Raw genomic sequence first — 21,518 nt, 5'->3', positions numbered from 1 at the left:
AGAGGCAAAGCCAGCACCATGTGACCACCAGCCCTCCCCCTCCCAAGTTTGGAAACTGGCAATACCAATACACAGACCCTGGGGCCAGTCAGGCTCCCAGTCCTGGCCCTGCTGCCCCCTCACTGCCCCCAGTCCCTGCTGCCCTCCTGGGCAGAGGTGCCGTGGGGAAGAGGCACTTGACATTCCGCAGCAGCCAGACGAGTTGCCTGTGGAGCTTTGGGACAAACACACATTAATAAAATGCCAATATTAAGAGAGTCCTGCAGTCAGGCAGCACAGCTGCACCGTGGCTCCTGCCACTCTGCAGCTGGTGGCTCCCAGTGTGGCTGGCCACGTACCCAGCTCACACAGGCCCCCACTGGACGTGCCTCAGTGTCCCCTGTGCCCAGAGCTCACCCAGAGAGCTATGCCCAAGTAGCGATGCTGGTGAGAAGCTGTGGGAGCCCACCCTGCAGTGACCAGCTCAGCTGCTGCCCAACAGAACCACAACAGGGCCCCAGCTCTTATGTCCTGTCTGAAGCCGATGCTTCGAGGAGGCGACTCCTGCTGCCAGGGCCCCTCCTGGCTCAGCCATAGGATTTGTGTGCCTAGAGCTCATCCCTGTGCAGGGCTCAGGGCTCTGTGAGATCAGAAGGAGGTGCTGCAGTGAGGAAGCTGCAGGAGCAGATGTACCTGGGTTCAGCTTTTCTGGTTCAAGAGCCAGGAGAAGAGCAGTTTCCTGGGCCGAGGCCTCCTGGCCTGGCGGATGCGCACGGCCCGCGGGGACCGCCACACCTTGATGGTGGTGTCATCACTGGCTGTTAGCAGCAGCTCCTGCTCCACCGGGCTGAATGCCACCGAGTTCACCACGTTGTCATGCTGCAGCTTGGCCAGGCAGATGTTGTAGTGCCGGTCCCAGATGTAGCCGTGTCGATCCTCTGCCCCACTGGGGTGAAGAGACAGTGGTCAGGGTGTCCCACTGGTCCCAGTGTCAGCCCAGCAGCCCCAACACCCTGCCCTTCCCACTCCTGTCCTTCCACAGGGAGGCGGGCAGAGGGTACCAAAGCCCCTGTCTCCATGAGCTTCATACTGCACAGGCAGCTCCCTCGGGGATCCAGGGCCCCTCAGCTCACCCCACAGCACCTGCAGCCCCCAGAAGGGCATTTGCCACCTGCCACCAAACACACCACAGCCCCAGATTTACCCTTTCCTCCAGGATTTACAGCAGGGTATTTACAGCAGGACCAGGGCAGCCACCCTTTATCAGCATTTTGCAAGTCAGTCCCTCTGTTCTTGCCAGTCCCACTCCCTGCTCTACTTCCGCAGGAGCATTCTGCTCACCCGACCACCACATAGCAACAGGCCCAGGCCTTCCCAGAGGCAGGATCAGGATCCTGCCCACGCCCTCACCTCGCTACAAAGTCCCTGCTGACGTCCAGGAAGATGAAGAAGCACTCCTCGTTGGGTGTGTAGGCCCGGTGCGCGCGCAGCGCTCGCTTCACCTCCTTCATGGTCTTCAGGTCAAACACGTGCAGGTCGATCTCCTCGGCGATGGGAGGCGGCTGCATCGGGTCCGAGATGACGCAGTCCCGCGGCCAGGCCCGGCTGTTCACATACAGGTACCTTGGGGAGGGCAGGGAGGGTTACCTGCACTGCACCAGGGCTCACAGAGCCCCCGGCACAGCAAGGATGAAGCCTGCAGCCCAGCTCACTGAAGTCCAGGCTGAAACAGGGAACAGGCTGCTGGAACACTGCTGGCCATGGAAAGGACCACTGCACCTGAAAGGTGACGCTAGGGGTCAGGTGACACCTCTCTAATCTCACTGAAACTATCTTTAGGGATGGGGCTGTCTTCTGGGCAGCACATGAAGGGGGACTCTGCCCCCCTGCTCCGTTCAGGTGAGACCCCACCTGCAGAGCTGCCTCCAGCTCTGGGAACCCAAAGAAGGATGTGGAGATGCTTGACTCCAGAGAAGGCCACAGAGATGCTCCAAGGGCTGGAGCCCCTCTGCTCTAGAGCCAGGCTGGCAGAGCTGGGGGTGCTCAGCTTGGAGAAGAGAAGGCTCCAGAGATACCTCAGTCCTTTCCAGTGCCTAAAGGGGCTCCAGGAGAGCTGGAGAGGGACTGGGGACAAGGATGGAGGGACAGGACACAGGGAATGGCTCCCACTGCCAGAGGGCAGGGATGGATGGGATATTGGGAATTAGGAATTGTTCCCTGTGAGGGTCGGAAGGCTCTGGCACAGGGTGCCCAGAGCAGCTGTGGCTGCCCCTGGATCCCTGGCAGTGCCCAAGGCCAGGCTGGATGAGGCTTGGAGCAGCCTGGGACAGTGGAAGGTGTCCCTGCCCATGCCAGGGCATGGGGATTAGATGGTTTTTAAGCTACCTTCCAACACAAACCATTCTAGGATTTTGTGGGTGATCTACCTCAGGAACAAGATACATTGGTGTGGGCAACTCCTCCACTCTTAGAAGGAACCACCCTGTCCTGAGCTGGCTCTGGAACACATTCCTGCCATGGCTGGGGGGAAGCTCAGCAGCAACACACCATCACCACCTGGATCAGTGGGCACCCAATCCATCCACTCCTTCATGTCCTGATCACCCCACAGAGCCTGGAAGCAGCCCTTGCCCACCCTGGCAGCTGCTGAAGCCCTCTGTGCTCACCGGTGGTCAGGGGAGAGGCCCATGCCAATGATGTGCCCGTGGATGTCGATGACGTGATCCAGGGAGTCAAAGAACTCATCCGAGCGCCGCTCCTCCCCCAGCACTGGCCCTGCCGTCGTCATCTGATGGGGCAGGATCCTTTTAATCCCTGTGGGACACAAAGCAGACGGAGGCAGTTCCGCAGGCTGCTGCCAGCAGGGCTGGGGGAGGTCCCAGGCTTCAGGGAGGGGCTTCCCTTGGTGCAGCTAAGAAAGAGAACCAGCTTGCTGTGCAAGGTCTGGGACAGGGCTGCTGTCCTGGCCAGGTTCCTTCAGCTCACCAGGTTTGGACCAGGACCCTGCCCATGAGCAAGCTCCTGACACATCCAACCCCAGACAGGGAGATCCTGTGGGTACAGCCAAACCTTGCCTTAGCCCATCTCTGGAGCACATGGAAGCTGCGTTGGCCCAGGAGACACGCTAGTTGTAGAAGGGTTTTTCTCCAAATGATCCCCTGGGCTGAGCCCATTCTCTGCAGTAGCCAGCCTGGAGCAGTCCAGCCTGGAGCAGCCCAGCAGATGCACTGGCTGTGGCAGGGTTTTCCCCTGACACTGTCAAGTGCAGGTGGGGATCTGTCCCAGAAAGCTCAAAGTACAGACATTTAAACCCAAACTGTGCTCAGGTGCTTTGTAGCTTCTGAACCTCCTGACTAAATGAGACAAGTGATGGGTCAAGCCCTGTCCCCTTCCAGCTCTGAAGAGGTCCAAAACACAAACAGATCCACAAATGGTCCATCCCCAATGGCTTCCTGGAGGACCCCTGTGAGCCTCAGTAGCTCCTGGGCACACACAGGCTTCATCCTCAGCAGGTCCAGGAGGAGCTGGAAGGTGGCCCAGCCCGACCCATCCCATCCCATCACCCCTCTGTGAGAATTGCTAACAACATGTTTGATTTTAGCCATCTCCTGCAGCCCACCCACACAGGTGACACCCCACTACAGCTCATGTCCAAGGCCTTTCCTAATATTTCTGCCCCTGAGCCTGGGACCTTTGAGACAGGACTAGTGTTCTTCCACCCCACTGGTGCTGCTCACCAGCATCTTCATCCTCACTTCCACAGCACCATGCTCCCTGTTCCAAACTCAAACACACATGAGTCAGCAGGACAGGCTGCTCAGCCTGGAATCACCATGAGAAACAGGAACTCGATTTCACGCTGGAGCAGCACTGCATAGAGTGAGAGGTGAGCACAGGGTGAGCTCCTTGAGGTGCTGTGGGCACAGAGCAGGAGCACAGGGCCAGTTCTGCACACAAACCAAAGGACAAACGACACCGCAGTGACTCACGGTGGGACAGGAACTGAGCCAGTGTCCAGCCCTGCAAGCAGCAGCCTGTACTGCAAGTGCTGGCTGCCAGCCAGAGTCACAGAGCTCAAAGGCGTCGCACAAATCCCTCAGCCCTGGGACGCTGCGGGGCAATCCGGGAGCCACAGGCCCTGCCTCGGTGTGTGGCAAGGCTGCAGGCTGTGAGTGGCCTTGGCTCAGCCCAGGGCTGAGTCACCATGGTTGTCTGCAAACCCAGCCCACAGCAGGAGCACGAAGCAGAGCTCATTCAGTCCAGGTCATATTCCTAACCGAGGTGGGCAAAGACTAAGTTGCTTACAGCTCTGGAAACTGCCTTCCCCACCTTACTGGGCTGCACTAGTGTGGGACCATGAAATGGGAAAGTCAGGAGAGCAAGGAAGCAAGGCTGTAACTGTGTGAGCAGTGAAAAGAACTGAAACTGTCTGGCTTCACAGCAGTCTTGTCTGAGAGCAGCTCCCTCCTTCCCCACACTCCTGGTCCTTTCCACCTCTCTGTCACCTTTAGGGTCTCTTGGGGAAACAGCCAGTCTCCCTGCTCCTGCTCCCCACTGAGGAGCTCCCCACAGGGTTTCCTGTGAATTCAGGCTTTGCTAGACCTGTTGTCTTAACAAGGGTGCTCCAGGTGAGAGCCAGTGACATTCTAACACAGGACAAGGTCACCAGCAATGCCATGGCCTGGCGCATGCTGCACCCACAGCACATTGCACCCCACTGGTACAGTGGAGGAGGCTGCAACCTGCCTTGCCCACCTCACAAACACTGGCTGGGGCAGTGAATAACCCCCTTGGAAACATCCCCAGTCCCAAGTGCCTCACTGAGGCTGGATGCCCACATAAGGGTGATCCCACCCATGGCAGAGGGGAGGCAGGCAAGGGGCAGGGGCACTGCACAAGTGACTCACACATCAACCCCATGCTGCTCAGACCAGCCCTGTCTACCCCCACAAGAGAACAGGACCGAGGTCCCTCCACACACTCCTCCAGGGCAGCTGCTGTCCTGCCCCTGCACCCACTGCTGCTCATGGCTGGTGTCCTTAACCAGAAGCTCCTTCTTGCTTTTCTGCTCAGCCCTTGCCATGCCTTCAGCCACGTGTCATACTGGCAGCAACAAAACAACCCTCAGGCAAGTGGAGGAGGTGAAACTCCCCACAGTGATGGGGCCTCTCAGAACCCAGAGCAAACCCCAGCTCACAGCTCCCCAACGGATGGCAAAAAGACCAAGTCTTTGGGCAGAAAGACCCAAATCCCAAGCGCAGCTGCAGCCCAGGCCCCCAGGGGGCCCCGGCTGTTCCAGGCTCAGACCCAGCCTTACCTATCTGGTGCGGGGAGTAGGTGAGGCATCCTGTGGTGAAGATCAAGTACTTTGTCTTGCTGTTGCTGTCTGTGGGGAGCAGGTTTGGCTCGGGCGGTTTAGTTCTGTTTCGCACAAACAGCTCGGCCACCTTTGTCTCCAGCTCTGTCTCGGTCAGGGCAGGCCTCACGTGGCCCTCCATGATACCATCAAAGAGCTGCTGCAGCCCATGCTCTGCTGGCACAGCCCCAGCATCCGGCAATTCCTGTACGGCTGGCTCTGGAGGCGGCTTGGGCTTGGCCCCTTCCTCCTCACTGTCACTGCCGAGATCAAAGAGCGGGCAGGTGGAGGAAGCAGCCAGCTGCTCCTCGTAGTCCAGGAGCAGATCCGGGGAATCGTACCGGCTGCAGTCAGCCACCATCACAGTCCGGATGGTGCTGGCATTCAGGTTCTGGATTTTGAACAGTCTCTTCACTACATTCACATTCTCAGACTCAATGCCCTGCAAGCAGAGGGGAGAAGTGAGCAGGAACCAGCCCAAGTCACTCCCACAGCTCAAACCAAGCCCTGAGCTAGCGCAGTGACACCAGCCTGCACGGATCCCTCCACGCCGTGTGTGGGCACTGACACAACGAGGGGCCCCAGGCTTGCCAGCTCTACTGAGCTCCTTCCTATCCTGGATGGAGACAGAGCAAGAGAAAACACTCCTTCAGGCAGGCAGCAGTGGAGCGAGGAAGCACAGCAGCTGGGCAGCCCTGCTGCCACCATACCCTGAGGTAATCAGCTGGTGCAACCTGGTGCTTTGCAGTGCAGGGCCAGGAGCTGGACTTGATCCTTGTGGGTCCCTTCCACCTCAGGATGCTCTACATTCTATGACTGACAAGGATTTCAGGAACAGGCCTCTGTGATAAGCATGAAGTAGGATCCCTCTGGCCCACAACAGCAGTGGCAGAGAATCCTTGTGCTCCTGGAGTGTGCTTGTACCCCTCAGCAGAGGCAGCCTGGTATCTGCTCCAGACACACAGAGCAGGTCCCTCTCTGCCTCACTGTTCCCAGCCTGCAGCTGTACTCCCACACCCCTGTTATGGGCAAGGTCCTTCCTGACCTCTCAGGGATGGAAAGTGTAATGCTGGTGTAATGCTTCAGTGTAGCATGGAGATGTGGCTGTGGGAAGAGTCTCTGCTACAAAAGGATTTTACCTGGGGTTAGCATCTTGTTAAAATCACAAAACATGGGGATGAGCAGGTGTGGCACTGAAACAGAGGCAAAACATGGTGAACACAACTCAGCAGCCCAAGTGCCAGGGAGTGAAGGAGCAGCTCGTGGCCAGCACACTCAGTGCTCCCAGTCTCACCACAGAATCAGAGACAGCACCTGGCCCAAGAAACCTGAGCAAGGCCAGGCAGCACTGAGCTCAGCCTCCAGCTCACACAAACACACTGAGCTACAAGTGGGAGAAGGGCCATTTCTGGGACACACGCCAGGCTACAGCAGTCCCAGGACCAGCTTCAGACTATCAAGGACCTCAGCAGCCCCACTGTTGGGCAATGCATACTGTGCAGCACCGCAGCCAACAAACATCTCAGCCTAATTAATGTGGCAAAAGTTAATGAGATCTGAGGGCAGAGTTAGAATATTGTAGTGAGTACCACAGCACTGAGCATGGAGAAACCTCATGCAAGGGATGCCTCGAGCTCAGGATCCTGAGGGCAAGTCAGAGGAGACAAACAGGGAGGACAGGAGGATTGAGCCATCCTTCCCTGCAGCTTTCCCTCCCCCAGCAGCCAGCAGGAAGCTGCACTGCCTGTGAAGCTGGAAGGAAAGCAGCTCACCTGGAAAGCATTGTTCAGCCACAGCACCGAGCAGGAGGTGATGCGCCCAATCCGATGCAGATTGCCTGATATCAAGTTGGTTTCATTCAGCCAGCAGCCAAACACATCATAGGGCTTATTCCTCACCCTGGAAAGCAGAGTGAAGTTCTCTGGAAGGGAAACATGAGTGTGAGGCAGTGACTTCCAGCAAGAGCTCTGAAGAAACCATGTGGGACAGAGGAAGTGGATGAAGGTCTCTGCAGGAGAGGCCAACCCCCATGCAGCTCCCAGCCACTGCTACAGAAACAGATTATTTCTCTTTTCTCCAGAGATGTGTGATGATCCATGCACAAAGGAAACCAAAATAACAGGGCAGTGCACAGAGCCAGAGCAATTCAACCTCCCACCCTTTCCCTGAGCAGGGCCCAGAGCAGGTCCTGGGGACAAGAACGAGTTAAACACATACAGAATTTCCCTCCCACCCCTGCGGCTTGGGGCCTCTCCAGCCAAGGCAGCTGTGCACTCCTGCTTCCTGCTGCACTCCTGATTGCTGGTACTGTGGGACTCTGCACAAAGATGGTGAGGTAACAGGAGGGATAAGCCTCATACACAGAGCTGCAGAAGTGAAAGAGGCTTAGGTGACAACACCTCAGAAATCCCTGTGAGACCTAAGGGTGAGACTAAGGCCACAAAGGTGAGAGCTAGATGCAGCCACTTTCCTCTGGAGATGGGCTGAGAGAGCTGGATGTGTCCAGCCTGAAGAAGAGAAAGCTCTGGGAAGACCTTAGAGCCCCTTCCAGTACCTAAAGGGGCTCTAGGAGAGCTGGAGTGGAACCTGGGACAAGGGATGGAGAGACAGGACACAGGGAATGGCTCCCACTGCCAGAAGGCAGGGATGGATGGGATATCGGGAATTAGGAATTGTTCTCTGTGAGGGTGGGCAGGCCCTGGCACAGGGTGCCCAGAGCAGCTGGGGCTGCCCCGGGATCCCTGGCAGTGCCCAAGGCCAGGCTGGACAGGGCTGGGAGCAGCCTGGGACAGTGGGAGGTGTCCCTGCCATGGCAGGGGGTTGGAATAAGGTGAACCTTAAGGTCTCTTCCAACCCAAACCATTCTGGGTTTTTGTAGCTCTATGCCAAACACCACATGTGCCAGAGGCAGAGGCTCCAAGATACGTGACGTGGATAACCCTTGCCCAGCCTGGCACTTAGAAGAGAAGTGAGGATAAATACACAAAACACTGCCTTGAGGTGCTGCTGTAGTAACCCAAACAGAGTTAAGGTTGTCTTTGAGGCTTCCCCTCTAGAACCGTGATTGGAGCCCTCAGCTCAGGAGTCAGGATGAGCTGAGACAAGGCTACTGCACACCCAAAGAGGAAGGGAAACCCCTGACCCAGCACTCGTATGCCCCAGGAGCCCCAGGGAAGCCCCACTTACCCATGCTGATCACAGCAATCTCCCCCGAGGAGGAGTTGTGAGGCCCCACAAAGACACCGGATACCAGCAGGAGGGAGTCATCCGAGTTGAACTGGGAGAACTGGGTGTAGCTCCAGTTGTATGGCCTCATGTTGGAGCTGTGCTGCAGGGAGATGTCCAGCTCATTGCTCCAGATCTACAGAGAGATGGACAGTCAGGAAGCTGCTGAGAAGGCTGAGGGTGGTTCTGCTTTATCTGTTCTGCCAGTACTCAACGGGACATGAAAAACAAACCATATCAAAAACCCCATTTAACTGCCTCCCACTCGCCACATCCCTGTCCAGTCCCCTGACAGAAAATGGAGAGGGGCCAAATGGAGAACTGCTGCTCCATTGGCCAGAGGAGGTGTTCAGGCAGTGAATGGTGCTACCACAGCTGGGTTTCCAGCATGTTCAGACAGATTCCTCCCACGACAACCACTCAGGGAAGACATGATCCACTGCAGTGGATCACTATCTCCCTAGTCTTCATCAGACCCAGGGCACAACAGGACACTGATCTGCACCTAGAAAGCAAAGCACCTCGGCCACCTCCACACACACTCGGGCTGGAGCTAGAACACACAGCCCTCAAGGCTACATTTGCAACAGTCATCACTTCTATGGCTTAGAAGACAGCTCAGCACCCACAGGAACCAGCCCAAACCCAGGGACATCTGGTCAAACCTCTCCACAGAGTTCCCAAAGGCTGCTCAGGGCTGAGCCCCACTGGACTGAGGCTGCAAAGCTGGACAGGGCACCTACCACTTTACCTTGACCGTGCAGTCTTTGGAGCACGATGCAAACAGGCAGCCAGAGTGGGAGAAGCTCAGGTGCAAAACCTGGTCATTGTGCTCCTTCAGGGCCTGCACCTCCACACAAGGGATGGTGTCGTAGAGCCTCTGGAACTCATCGTACCACGAGACAGCACCTGCAGACAGAGCAGGGGCATGGACACAAGTGTGAGAGGAGGGAAGCAGGGCTGGGCTGAACATGGCACCAGGCTTTAATAAACCAGCCCTGGCTCCTGCCAGCAAGGCTAGGAGCTGTGCTGGGGCACCAGCCCAGGGCTGCAGCTCAGCTATCAGCCCTCAGCATTTTCCTCAGCAGTTCCCTACTCCCACATACAAAAACCCCTTTCTTCCAGTACACAGACAGCTGCACACCACACTTCTGCCTCCCAAACCAGCACAGCCCCTGCTGGAACAGCCCGGGAAGAGGTGCTGGCTGTTAGACCAAAACCTTGCTCAGTCCTGAGAAGGAACACGTGCACCAGCACAGCCAAATCAGGCAGCTGGGGCAAGAGGGAAGCTGGGAAGCTGCTCCTCACCACAGCCAGCTCTGCACTGATTACCTCTGTCTTGTCTGACACAGAATTAGGACAGCTCTAGAAAGGGTCTGGGACCAGGAAAAAAAACATCTCCATGAGATAAGAGACTTGAAAAAATGAAAGAGAAGAACAGAAGCTGGGCATAGTGTGCTGAGCACAGCCTGGGGCACACTGAGGGGAGTCTTACTGATGGACAATAAAAAACAAATAAAGAAAATTTTTAATGAAGGGTCTGGCCAGGCAGCCTACAGACTTCTTGTAGCAGCAAATCCCAGAGAAGCAAAGAGGATTAGACATGTATATGGATAAGGGCCAACTTTCCTAGTGACACTGAACAGGACTGAAGGATTTTTTGGAACACGCTGCAGCCCAGCTGCTCCTGCAGGCAGGGACCAGCTTGCTGCCAGCACATCCCACTGCTGCTCAAGGCCTCAACCCCCTCCAAACCTCCTGGTCCCAGCCCATCCAGCTGGGAAAAGCCTGGGCAGGCCCCATTTGGCCAAGCAAACCCAACATGTCATCTTACAGGCCCACTGGACACCACTCCTCTAACCATGCAGCTGCCCAGGGCAGCCAGGCTGGCAGAGATTCCCCAAACTCAGCCTCCAGCCCCTGCCCACGCCTGCCAGCTGTCCCTGTCCTGCTGCCATGTGCAGGGTGCCCACAGCTCCAGCAGCCAGGGAGGTGCCTGAACACCTTACTGGGCTACACCAACTGCTTGATCCTAATTAGTGCTCAAGAACAGGGCAGGCAGCTGACTAAGCAGCTCCAGGAGGCTGGGAGGGAACAAGCTTGGTCAAAAGGCTTCAGAAAAACCCTAAAGAGAACATCCTCAGCCCATGGAGCTCCCAGGGTCTGCAAGAGCAAAGTCACACAGCCTGGAGGAATCCCACTGGCATCCACCTCCCCCAAGCCCTTCTGCAGTGGTGTCCCTGCTGCAAGATCAGCCCCCAGTGCCTGATCCTTGGCATTTCTGTCTGCCCTTCTGCAGCCACTGCAAGCCACAACCCAGGATCCAACTCCCCAGCCACAGCTGTGCCCCTTGCACAGCCCCCCACAACCCACGGGAATGGGCTGCTCAGAGAGAACCCCCTGGGCAGCAAGGGCTCCCTGCCAGTGCAGCTGGGGTGACAGAGCCGGCCCATCCTCCCAGCTGCACCACACAGCTTCCAGCAGGGCTGCTCAGCAGGGAGCACAGCTGTGCCACACGCCTGCCACCCCCAAGCCTCCTCACAGCCCTGCCGGGCTCTGTCAGCTCCTGCTGAGAGCCCAGGCCAGGCCCAGCCTGCCCCGGTGCTGTGGGGCAGCTGCTGGCTCTGCACGTGTCCCCACGCTGTCACACAGACACACACAGCTCCCTGCACACTCTGGCAGGGCCAGGGACAGAGCTGCAGCACAGGTCCCTGCAGGAAGGCTGGGCTGCAGCAGCATGTGGTGACTGACTGCACAGCAGCTACACAGAGCAGCTACACAGAGCTCGGGAAACCTTCCTTCTGTGCGGAGAGGGGAAAGGCAGAGCGCCTGCGGCCCCTGACAGCCACTGCAGGCCCAGAGCCGCGGCCGTGCCCATCTCAGCCCGGGCCCGGCACGGCCGAGGGCACAGCGGGCAGCGCAGTGCCCGTGCCGGGCTCTCGGGGCGCACCTGGGTGCCGCGGCACATCCCGGGACACGCGGTAGTAGCGGTAGAACAGCTCCTTCCACAGGAACTCGTCGCGGGCCACGGCGCGCCACTGCTGGCAGACAAGCGCCACCGAGAGCACGTCGGCGTGGTCCAGGTACAGGAAGATCTCGAACAGGACGGTGTCCGGGAGCCGGGGGCAGCCCGCGGCCATCGTGGCATTCTGCCGCCGCGCCTGGAACCGAGCGGGGCGCGGCGGTCAGCCCCGGGACGGGGACCCGCGAACCCCGAGCCGTGCCCGGTACTCCCAGTTCCCCGTGCCCGCTGTCCCCGAGCTGTCCCCGCTGTCCCTGCTGTCCCCGCTGTCCCCGGTGTTCCCGGTGTTCCCGAGCTGTCCCTGCTGTCCCCGCTGTCCCCGAGCTGTTCCCGAGCTGTCCCCGCTGTCCCCGCTGTCCCCGGTGTTCCCGAGCTGTCCCCGAGCTGTCCCCGCTGTCCCCGCTGTCCCTGCTGTCCCCGGTGTTCCCGCTGTCCCCGAGCTGTCCCCGCTGTTCCCGAGCTGTCCCCGCTGTCCCCGCTGTCCCCGGTGTTCCCGAGCTGTCCCCGAGCTGTCCCTGCTGTCCCCGCTGTCCCCGGTGTTCCCGAGCTGTCCCCGCTGTCCCTGCTGTCCCCGGTGTTCCCGGTGTTCCCGAGCTGTCCCCGCTCTCCCCCCGCACCTCGGCGGCTCCGCTGCCCCCGCCCCGCCGCGCCACTTCCGGCCGGCGCTGCCGGCGCTCCCGCGCCAGCCAATCACGGAGCGCGTCCAGCCGCAGCCCCGACGGCTCGAGCACAGAAGTCCCCGCAGCGTGCCAGGCACAGCGAGCCGAGCGCGGCGCGATCGCTCACGAGCGCCCCTGCAGCGGCGGCCCCGCCCCGCCCCGTCAGACCACGCCCCCACTGACCACTCCCGGATACGGCACGCCCATGCCCCGTTAAACCACGCCCCTCTCCAAACAGGCCCCGCCCCTGGGAGTCCCCGGCCCCGCCCCTCCTCAGCCGTCGACCCCGCCCGGCCCGGCCCCGCTCTCCGGCCCCGCCCGGCCCCGCTCTGTGGGCTCCGGCCCGGCCCCGCTCTCCGAGCTCCGGCCCGGCCCCGCTCTCCGGCCCCGCCCGGCCCCGCTCTCCGAGCTCCGGCCCGGCCCCGCTCTGTGGGCTCCGGCCCGGCCCCGCTCTCCGGCCCCGCCCGGCCCCGCTCTCCGGCCCCGCCCGGCCCCGCTCTCCGGCTCCGGCCCGGCCCCGCTCTCCGGCCCCGCCCGGCCCCGCTCTCCGAGCTCCGGCCCGGCCCCGCTCTCCGGCTCCGGCCCGGCCCCGCGCCGACCCCGGCCATGACCCCGTCCAGCCGCCAGCAGGGCTCCTGGCTCCGTGCCGTGCCCGCCTGGCCCCGCTGGTTCCCGGCACGGCGGCCTGGCACAGCGGCACATGGCGGCCCTGCGCGCGCTGCTGCTCCTCGGGCTGCTCCTGGCGGCGCGGGGGCACGGGGCGCACAGACGGCGGCCGCCCCCTCCCCAGAGTGCGCTGGAAAGAGTGAAGGCTCAAGAGGGGCTCAGCCTTCACCAGGTGAGGGGCTGGGCTGAGGGGTCTGCGGGCATCCGCTGCCCCGCGCTTGGGCGGGCTGCAGGGCCGCTCCTGTTCCGTGTGCCCCGGCCGACCCCTGCTGTCCCCCCAGAGCCGGCCCATCCTCCTGCACCCCCGTCCGGCATCCCCGTGCAGCGCTGATCCCCCGTGCCCTTCCTCCGCAGGCCCACCCTCGCAGCCCGTGCCGTGTCCCCTCCAGGGGTGCCCCGCACTGTCCCCCTCAGCCCCCAGGCCCGAGCCCCCCGGTGCCCCCACACACGGCCGGGGCAGCCGGAGCCCAGCTCAGCCCCGGCCCTGCTGCAGCGCTGCCCGCAGAGCAGCGCCGGGCCCGGAGCCTCGCAGGGAGCCCCGTCCTCGCCCGTCTGCAGCTGCCGGGGGCCGGTGCGGCCGCCCTCGCTCCGGGGCTTGCGCTGGGCTCGGGGCTCTGCTGGCAGGGGGAGCTGGGGCTGCAGTGCAGTGTGATGCCCAGCACACACCCAGTGCGGCACTGGGGTGCCCGCAGTGCTGCGGGCAGTGTGAGCCATGGGCAGGTGCCTTGGACATGCCCTGCACACCCCCAGCCTGTCCCCATGTCAGGCTCATTCTGCCCGGCCATCCCACCAGCCAGCACCTGAAGGGCACCTGTGGGCAGGGCTGGAACAGGAGCAGTTCCCAAGGAACAGCCTGTGGGCACAGGTGCCACATGAGGGGCAGGGTGCTCAGGGTGGTTGAGTGGTGGCACCCCAGGCTGGTGGCCCTGTAGATGGTGCCAGCCCTCTGCTACGCAGCTCTCAGGGAAGTGGTTCCTGGTCGGCATGGCCTCCCGCTGCAGCTACCTGGCAGAGCACAGCCACCAGCTGGAGGCCACGACAGTGACAATGACCGTCCTGGATGGGCAGAGCCTGGCCATCAGCACCTTCAGGAAGCTGTGAGTGATGCCGGGCACCGGGGCTGCGGGCAGGGACAGGGATGGCAGGTTGGAACAGGACAAGTGCCCTGGGATGGGGACTCTGAAAGCCGTGCCAGTGTCCTGACCACAGGCTCCAAAGAGGACAGAGCTGCCCCAGAGCCAAGTGTGGGTGGGATGCCCTCCTTTGTAGTCAAAGCCCTGGCCAGGATGGGCGCCCTGGTCATGATGGACACCCTGCCATGTGCACATCCATTAGCCCAGGCTGAGCTGGGGGTGCCCAGGCTGAGCTGGGGGTGCCCAGGCTGGTCAGAGGACAGCCAGGCTGGTGAAACTGAAATATGTGGTGGCTCCAAGGCTGCCCAGCCAAGGACTGGCTCTTAGGGCTATCCTTGGGGTAGCATGTCTGAAGATGGGGACTTTCAGCACATCTGTGAGCATTTGATGGGCCTTTAGGTCCTGACTGGGCTCAGCATTGCAGGGAATTGGCAGGGGCTCCTTGGGCTCAGCAGATTTTGGGCTCAGCATCTCTCACAATGTCTCCCCCGTGTTCTGGGATGTCTTTCCCTGGGGAGAAAAAAAAGTCCCAGGGAAACAGACAGCATGTGTGCCTTAGCAGGCAGGGTGGCCAGGGATCTGGGAAGATCCTTCACAGCCTGTACTGACATCTCCTCCTCCTCCTCTTCCCGTGCAGGGACAGGATGTGCTGGGAAATCAGGCAGCACTACCTTCCCGCCCAGGCCCCTGGACACTTCCTGCTGAAGGGTGAGGGAGACTGATCTGAGGTGGCAGGAGGCTGCTGGAGTCCCCCAGTCCTGCTCTCAGCAGGGTTCGGGTACCAATGTCTCTCTTTCCAGTGCACTCCTAGTATTTTATGTCTTGGGTCCCTAAGAGCCAGATGCCATCACAGATGACACCATGGGCTGGTGCCTGTGGGGTTGTCCCACTCTGGCTCCAATTTTCACCCCCTGTACACTTGGCTTGTGGGGAAATGAAGCCCCTGGATGATGCTGGGGCTAACCAGGATTAACTGGAACTAACTGGGCTGTCCTCTCGTCTTTCCCAGGCCACAGGAAAAGCAGCAAAGTGGATGTGGTGGTGGGTGAGGCTGACCCCAGCAGCTTCGCCATCCTCTATTACCAGAAGGGCCGCAGCATCTCTGTTAAGCTCTATGGTAGGCTGGGCTCGGGGTCTCATGGCAGGTGAAGCACAGGGGTGGGAAACCTGTGCTGGACTCTGGAGAGAAGCCTTGGAGGACTCAGCATTGGGATGGGGGTCACTCCCTGCTGGAGAATCGTTCCCAGATGCTGTGGGGGAGCGCGTGAGGGGGGAACTGGGAACCCACTTCTCTGAGCTGAAAGCCCCCTGGGCCCTGACCTTGTGTAGGGACGTGGGGGCTTTGGGCCAGGGCCAGGTAGGGCCTGAGGTCACTGCTGGTGTCTCTCCCCACGCAGGACGGAGCAGCCTGGTCAGCGACGCCATCGTGGACAAGTTCGAGCAGCGCGTCAGGGCTGTGGGTCTGAGTGAGGATGTCACCTACTACTTCCCCACCTATGGTGGGTGGCACACGGTCCTCAGGGAGACCCGTGTGGGTTCTGTCCCAGTGCTCTGGCCACCCCAGGGACAAAGATGCAAGGATGGGGCTGTGCCCTGCAATGTCCTGGGGGTGCAGGGGCTGGAGGGTGCTGGATCCCAGACAAGGTGACCCCCCTGGGCTCTGTCTCTTGCAGGGTTTTGTGACTCTGCAGATGAGTTTCACGTCCTCGATGGTGAGTTGGGGATGCTGGGTGATGTGCTGGGTGCCCCTGTGTGCCAGGCTTGGCCCCACGCTGGGCATCAGCTGTGTGTCCCTGTCCTGGCACTGGGCTGGGCACACTGGGCCAGATCCACGCTGCACTGGGGCTGTGGTCCTGCCCCAGGAATGTGGGAGGGCTGGGCTGGCATGGGAAAGGCCATGCCAGACCATTCCTCAGAACAGAGCCTGTGCCCTTGTGTGGCAAACCATCACTCAGGATGGGCATTAGGTACACTGTGCAAAGCAAACCCCACTCACCCCTCACATGGGTCAGACTGGGCTTGATGGATCTATGTTGGTGTTTCCTGGGGTGAGGGCTGATCTAGGATGAGATGTCCTGGCACAGGGACACCTTGGGGTGAAGGCTGAGGTCCCTGGGGACAGCTCCATCACTTGTTATTGGTGCTTGTGAAGGCAGAGGTAGGTCTGCAGCCCTGGTGCTGGGCTGGGACACCTCCCCACCCCCAGCCCCTCAGCACTTCTCTTCCTTCCAGAAACGAAGCTGTAGGTGCAGATGGAGTTGCCAGGGGGTCCCAGAGCTCAGCCCTCACCTCAGCCAGCTGCCCATGGCCACACGACCTGAGCACCTCCGCCCCTCCAGCTGTGCTGGCAGCTGTGTCTGTCCTTGTCCTGTGCCCCCCAGCTTGTGTCCCGCCTCTGCTCTGTGCCCCACTCTCCTGCAGGAGCCAGCAACACCCCAATAAACACCTCAGAGAAGAGCCTGTGTACAGTCCAGTCACCTCTTGGTCAGCCCCAGCCAGGCCAGCACTGCCTCCACCATGGGCTGCCAGTGCCTTGGACACGTGCTCCTGGCTGGGGGATGCCACAGGGGTGGTGGGGGGCTGTGCAGCCCCCTTCCATGCAGACCCCTGCCATCTCTGTGAGCCCTCCTCAGCCATGGGACAGCAGTGGTGGTTCCTGGTCCAGCTGGCAGGGGCAAGGGAGGGCCCAGCACAGGGGAACAGCACCGTGCCTGGGGCTGCAGGGAGCATGGGGCTCTGAGAGACAGCACAGCATCTACCTTTTCCCCCAACAAGCTGGGAGATCACTCAGGGACCCCAGGGGAGGAAATCTTAGTCCCACAATCCTGCTTCCCATCTCCAGGGCTGGGAAACACCCCGTTCCCCTGCCCCAGCGCTGCAGAGTTCATTCCCCGAGGGCTGCTGCCTGCACAGCCAGCACCTTTCAGAGGGACAGGCAGGGGACTGGGGGGGCTGCAGGGTTAGTGCTGCAGCCCCTCCTCTGACCCCTTCTCCCTGTGTGTGGCACCTGGCCAAGGCCGTGCTGCCACACCCTGCAGGCCAGCGGTGCCCCAGGAGGGGACGGGGAGCGGCCAGGCCAGGCAGGTGCGGGGCCCCGTCCCCCCCCAGCCCCGGCGGGGGGAGCAGCCCTCTTTCCCCGGCACCAGCATTTTGCAATCCTAGCGGGAACTGGTAACACATGTTGTTTTTCTGGGAATTATGTAAGGGAGCCACGTGCTGTGCCCGCAGCCAGCCCCCGTTCCCACCACCCAGCCGCCCCCCAAGCCTGACAGAGCTGGGCTGTGGTGGATCCAGCTCATTTTACCTGCACCCCGAAGTGGTTGCACCGGACAGGGGAATAAGGGAGTAAGGGGAGAGCCCCGGGGAGCTGGGCTGGTCCCCAAGGATTCTCCACACCCTTCATGTCAGCTCAGCCCATCCGTCATTGGGGCTAAACCATTTCTGGGTGCAAATACCCAGGTTGTGCCCAAGGGTCTGTGTCCAGCCCCCGCGGGGACCCACAGCCCAGACAGTCAGTCCTGCCCCCAGCCCTGCTCTTTCTGCCCCTTACCACCCTTGGTGTTCCCCTGTGCCCCCAAAGCTCCAGCTTTGCCACCCAGGTCCTTGGGCTGGCTCCCAGCTTTGTGACCCCCAGGACAGCCGAGCACCACCCGGATATCCATCGGGCACCCCCTCCTGGCACCTGGGCAGGGGGCTGGGGGTACCTGGCAGCAGAGGGGACTTTGTATTCCTGCCGCAGTGCCAGTGACACCCCGGGTGTTCCCTGCCTCTGTGCCCAGTGGAGAGAGTTCCCCCAGCACCCTGAGGGTGAGCTCCGGGGGAGACTGAGCCCCAGCCCAACATACGAGGCCCCAGCCAGGCTCTCGTGATGTCCAGCCCTGCCTGCTCAGCTTTTGTTTTGTTTTCATAAATCCGCGGGGCCGGGCAGGCGCAGGGTGTGCAGGGCAGGGCGGCCTCACAGCAGGGCGCGGGGAAGGGAATGTGCAGGGGGGGCTGCCAGGGGAAAACCAGCTGTTCTGAAAACATGCTCCTTACGTAAAGCACCTTGGCAGGGCTGCGCCACGGGGCTGGGGCTCTGCCCGGCATGGCCAGCCCTGCCCAAACCCTGCCAGACCATGGGCGTTGCTGCTGGCACCCAGCATACATCCCCTGCCCTCACCCTGCCCTCACCCTGCCAGATTGAGGGGGCACCTAAGCACCCACTGGTGACCCCAAACCAAGGGAGAGGGCATCTCCAGCCCCTCTTGTCAAAGGGTGCAGGGTGGTGGGGCGGGTGGGGTGTCAAGTTCTAGGGTGCATCTGGCGCATGCTGGTCCCCAGGGAGCTGAACATGGGGCTCCCCGGCTCTCCAGTGGGACGCACCCCGAGGGTGCCAAGGCCAGCAGAGATACTTCCTTGGGTGATGCAGGTGCTTGAGTCAAGGCAAAGCAAGGGTGTCTGCAGGAGCACACGCAGGTGTCAAGTCCTGTGGGTTGGGTTGGGACCTGGCAGGCACTGGACATTTCCTCCATCTCACTGAAGTCCCTCTGGGTCCGAGTGAGGCCACCCTGTGTGGATGGGCAGTTCTGGGCAGGCAGCCTCTCCGTGGGCTGCTCCCTGTCCTAGCCCGGCAGTGCTGGGGGCAGGGCGGCCACTGTGCTGGCCGCTGGCTGTTTTCACTGCAGAGGAGTTTGGCACCCTGGAGCAAATATGTCATATCAACAGGAGGGAAGCATTCACAGGATCCCCTGCTTGCCCTTTGGCTTCAGCGCTCTGTCCTCTGCTCCAGCTTGCATAACGGCACGGGGGGAGGCAGGGCTGGCTCCCCGGGGGCCCCGCAACGCCTGACCATAAATAGGGGCTCGACAAACTCTCCAGCACTGCAGTGCTCTGCCTCCAGCTCTCAGCTCTCAGCTCGGCTCGCTTTTGCCATGCAGACCACACTGCTCGGCATCCTGGGACTGGCCCTGCTCGGGACACTGCACGCCCAGGACAGCATTCCTGTCCAGGCTGACTTCCAGCAGGACAAGGTGACCCAGGCCAACCGGTATCACCTCTGTGGAGGTTTGGGGTGTTTTGGGGGATTCTTGCCCTGAAAATGTGGGGAGGGGGTGGTGCAGGTGGGTGGGGGGCCAGGCTGGCACTGGTGCACATGCAGCCTCCCATCCTGGGGACCTCCCAGCACCTGGGTTTGGTGGCTCTGGAAGGGATCCAGCACCAAGGCTCCAGGCTGAGGGGCTGGGTTAGGCATGGGTCCGAGCTGCTGCTGTGCTGTGCAGTGGGTGTGGATACACAGGGATCTTACAGGGGAGAGTGAGAAATACAGTCTCAGTCTGACAGCACAGAGATGGGGCCATGGGAAACCCTCCCCAACAAAGACCCCAGCCCAGGGCCACAAAAAAACAAGGGCTGCTGTGCTGGGATATCCCCTACATCCCTTCTCCCCTGGAAAGGTCCTGGGGGACATAGCCACCCCAGGGAGGTGATGGGGATGGCAGGAGGCACTTCCTGCAAGGACAGGGGTTTGGGATGTGCTGCAAGGGTGGTCCCAGGACAGCTGCTCTCCAAGGCGGGCAGTTCCCCTCAGTGGTATCACACTGCTGGCTCCATACATCAGACTGGAATGAGCCATGCTGGCCCCAGTGTCCTGACCCATCCTCACACCCCCCGAATGGATGGGAATGGTATCTCAGAGCCAGGCAGTCCTGTCACACTCCCTGGGCTTGGGGTGAAGAGGAAGGGAACACCCAAGGGCAGTGAAGGACATGTCATTAAACAGGGATTTCCTTGTTCCGGGGTTTTGTGGTTGCCAAGACCTGTAGCAGCTCCCTGTGAAATGAGGACCCTGGGACGCTGTCCTGCTGTAGGGAATGGGCTGCCAGGATAGAGGAAAGTGCCCTGGGCTGGGGCTGGTGGGGGCTGAGGGGTGAGAGGGGGTCTGTGCCCAGCTGGGGCTGAGTGGAGGTTGTGTGCAGCTCACAGGGAGATGGTACAGCATTGGCTTGGCCTCCAACTCTAACTGGTTCAAGGAGAAGAGGCCCCTGATGAAGATGTGCACCACCATCATCTCCACCACTGCAGAGGGGAACCTGGAAGTTACCTCCACCTACCCCAAGTATGGGGCATGGGGAGAGGGGGAGTGGGGAGGGGGTACTGGGAGTGGCCACTGGTGCATCCTCTGCTGCTCTGCTTCCCAGGGGTGACCAGTGTGTGACAAGGAACAGTCTTTACACCAAGACAGAGCAGCCAGGGCGGTTCATCTACACCAGCCCACGTGAGTGCCCAGCTTCCGTGGGGCAGCCCCGGATGTGCTCACAGCCCTGCTGACCCTGCTCCTGCCTTGTGGCTGATTTGGAGCTCAGGGCTCAGCTGTGCCCCATGTTCCCCACAGGCTGGGGCAGCAAGCACAACATCCATGTGGTGGAGACCAACTATGAGGAGTACGCCTTGGTGGCCACCCAGATCTCCAAGAGCACTGGTTCCTCCACCATGGTGCTGCTCTACAGTACGTCTGCCCCGGGACCCCCGTGCTGTCCATGCCCCCCGCATGTCTGTCTTTTCCATGAGAGAAGGGCAGGGTTAGAGTCATTTCCCAAGCTGGGGTGACCTTGGGGGGATGATGGCTGGGTCAGGACCCCCTTGCAGGGCTGCCTGTGCCCCTGTGCTGGTGGGTATGGGGGCACTGCCTCTCACCCTGCTCTTGGCTGCAGGCCGGACAAAGGAGCTGAGTCCCGAACGCCTGGAGAGGTTCACCCAGTTCTCCAGGGGGCTGGGCCTGACAGACGACGAGATCCTCATCCTGCCCCAAACGGGTGAGACTGGGAGTGCAGGGATGGTGTCAGGGAGTAGGGGTGAGATACCACAGGGGGACTGAGAAGGAGAGCCTCCTGGCTTGTCCCTGCTTCTCTATGAGGCCAGCCATGGGGTGCCCCCATTCAGGATCCATCAGGGGGCTGAGTTCCCACAGCCCCCGGAGGAGCTGATCTCCCTGTTTCTTCCTCCTGCAGACAAATGCATGGCAGATGCTGCTTAGGTGAGTCCTGCCTTCACTGGAGCTCAGACCAGCCCTGCCAGGTGGTATGGGGATGCTTAAAGCCACATCACCCCACAGAGCCCCCAGCCCCTCCACAACCCTTCCCTGGGCTGCTGCTCTCCTCACATTGGCTGGGGATCCCCCACCCAGCCTGTAAGGTGCCTACCCACTCAGTGTGAGGCCCATGTCCGCCCTGTGTGTTACCTGGCTCCCACAGCTCAACCATGCTCACCCCTCCTCTTTTGCAGGCAGAGCCACCAGCCGCTGCCAGCCCGAGCCCCAACAGCACCACAAGCTGGTGACCACGCTGCCCCACCTGGCCCCCCAGCACCGCAGCAGCCTTCGCTCCCTGGCTTCACAACCCACACCTGTATCCCTGTCTCGATTAAAGCCCATAAAAAAACAGCCCTTGCCTGCTGGATTGTTGTGGGGCCGGCCCAAACAAGGCAATGGGCAGGGGAAAGCA

General features: G+C 61.0%; 3 protein-coding genes across 4 annotated transcripts; 2 read left to right on the top strand and 1 right to left on the bottom strand.

Annotated features, from left to right (window-relative positions):
* Nucleotides 1-539: 539 nt before the first annotated feature.
* On the bottom strand, nucleotides 540-12,332 carry FBXW5 (F-box and WD repeat domain containing 5). The gene is made up of 9 exons (XM_064393430.1): nucleotides 12,200-12,332; nucleotides 11,511-11,721; nucleotides 9,312-9,469; nucleotides 8,522-8,696; nucleotides 7,108-7,256; nucleotides 5,297-5,777; nucleotides 2,646-2,793; nucleotides 1,390-1,602; nucleotides 540-925 (listed from the first exon to the last, which is right to left on the bottom strand). The coding sequence occupies exons 2-9, from the start codon at nucleotides 11,698-11,700 to the stop codon at nucleotides 679-681; spliced, it is 1,761 nt and encodes a 586-aa protein (XP_064249500.1). The 5' UTR covers nucleotides 11,701-11,721; nucleotides 12,200-12,332; the 3' UTR covers nucleotides 540-678.
* A 469-nt stretch (nucleotides 12,333-12,801) lies between these two features.
* On the top strand, nucleotides 12,802-16,497 carry C8G (complement C8 gamma chain). 2 transcript variants are annotated; one of them, XM_064393586.1, is made up of 7 exons: nucleotides 12,802-13,079; nucleotides 13,865-14,004; nucleotides 14,678-14,748; nucleotides 15,050-15,157; nucleotides 15,438-15,539; nucleotides 15,714-15,752; nucleotides 16,273-16,497. In XM_064393586.1, the coding sequence occupies exons 1-7, from the start codon at nucleotides 12,942-12,944 to the stop codon at nucleotides 16,284-16,286; spliced, it is 612 nt and encodes a 203-aa protein (XP_064249656.1). In that variant the 5' UTR covers nucleotides 12,802-12,941; the 3' UTR covers nucleotides 16,287-16,497. The 2 variants fall into 2 exon arrangements, with proteins under 2 accessions (XP_064249656.1, XP_064249655.1); XM_064393585.1 differs by having other exon boundaries at nucleotides 15,714-16,497.
* Nucleotides 16,498-18,887: 2,390 nt separating this feature from the next.
* On the top strand, nucleotides 18,888-21,457 carry PTGDS (prostaglandin D2 synthase). The gene is made up of 7 exons (XM_064393589.1): nucleotides 18,888-19,049; nucleotides 19,995-20,134; nucleotides 20,217-20,293; nucleotides 20,411-20,524; nucleotides 20,730-20,831; nucleotides 21,027-21,052; nucleotides 21,301-21,457. Exons 1-6 carry the CDS (start codon nucleotides 18,951-18,953, stop codon nucleotides 21,050-21,052), a joined length of 558 nt encoding a protein of 185 aa, XP_064249659.1. The 5' UTR covers nucleotides 18,888-18,950; the 3' UTR covers nucleotides 21,301-21,457.
* Nucleotides 21,458-21,518: the final 61 nt, after the last annotated feature.

The sequence above is a fragment of the Passer domesticus genome, chromosome 18 (assembly GCF_036417665.1).
Source record: "Passer domesticus isolate bPasDom1 chromosome 18, bPasDom1.hap1, whole genome shotgun sequence".
Lineage (NCBI taxonomy): Eukaryota > Metazoa > Chordata > Aves > Passeriformes > Passeridae > Passer > Passer domesticus.
The sequence above is the reverse complement of the archived record's forward strand: the minus strand, read 5'-3'. Positions and strand labels throughout refer to the sequence as shown.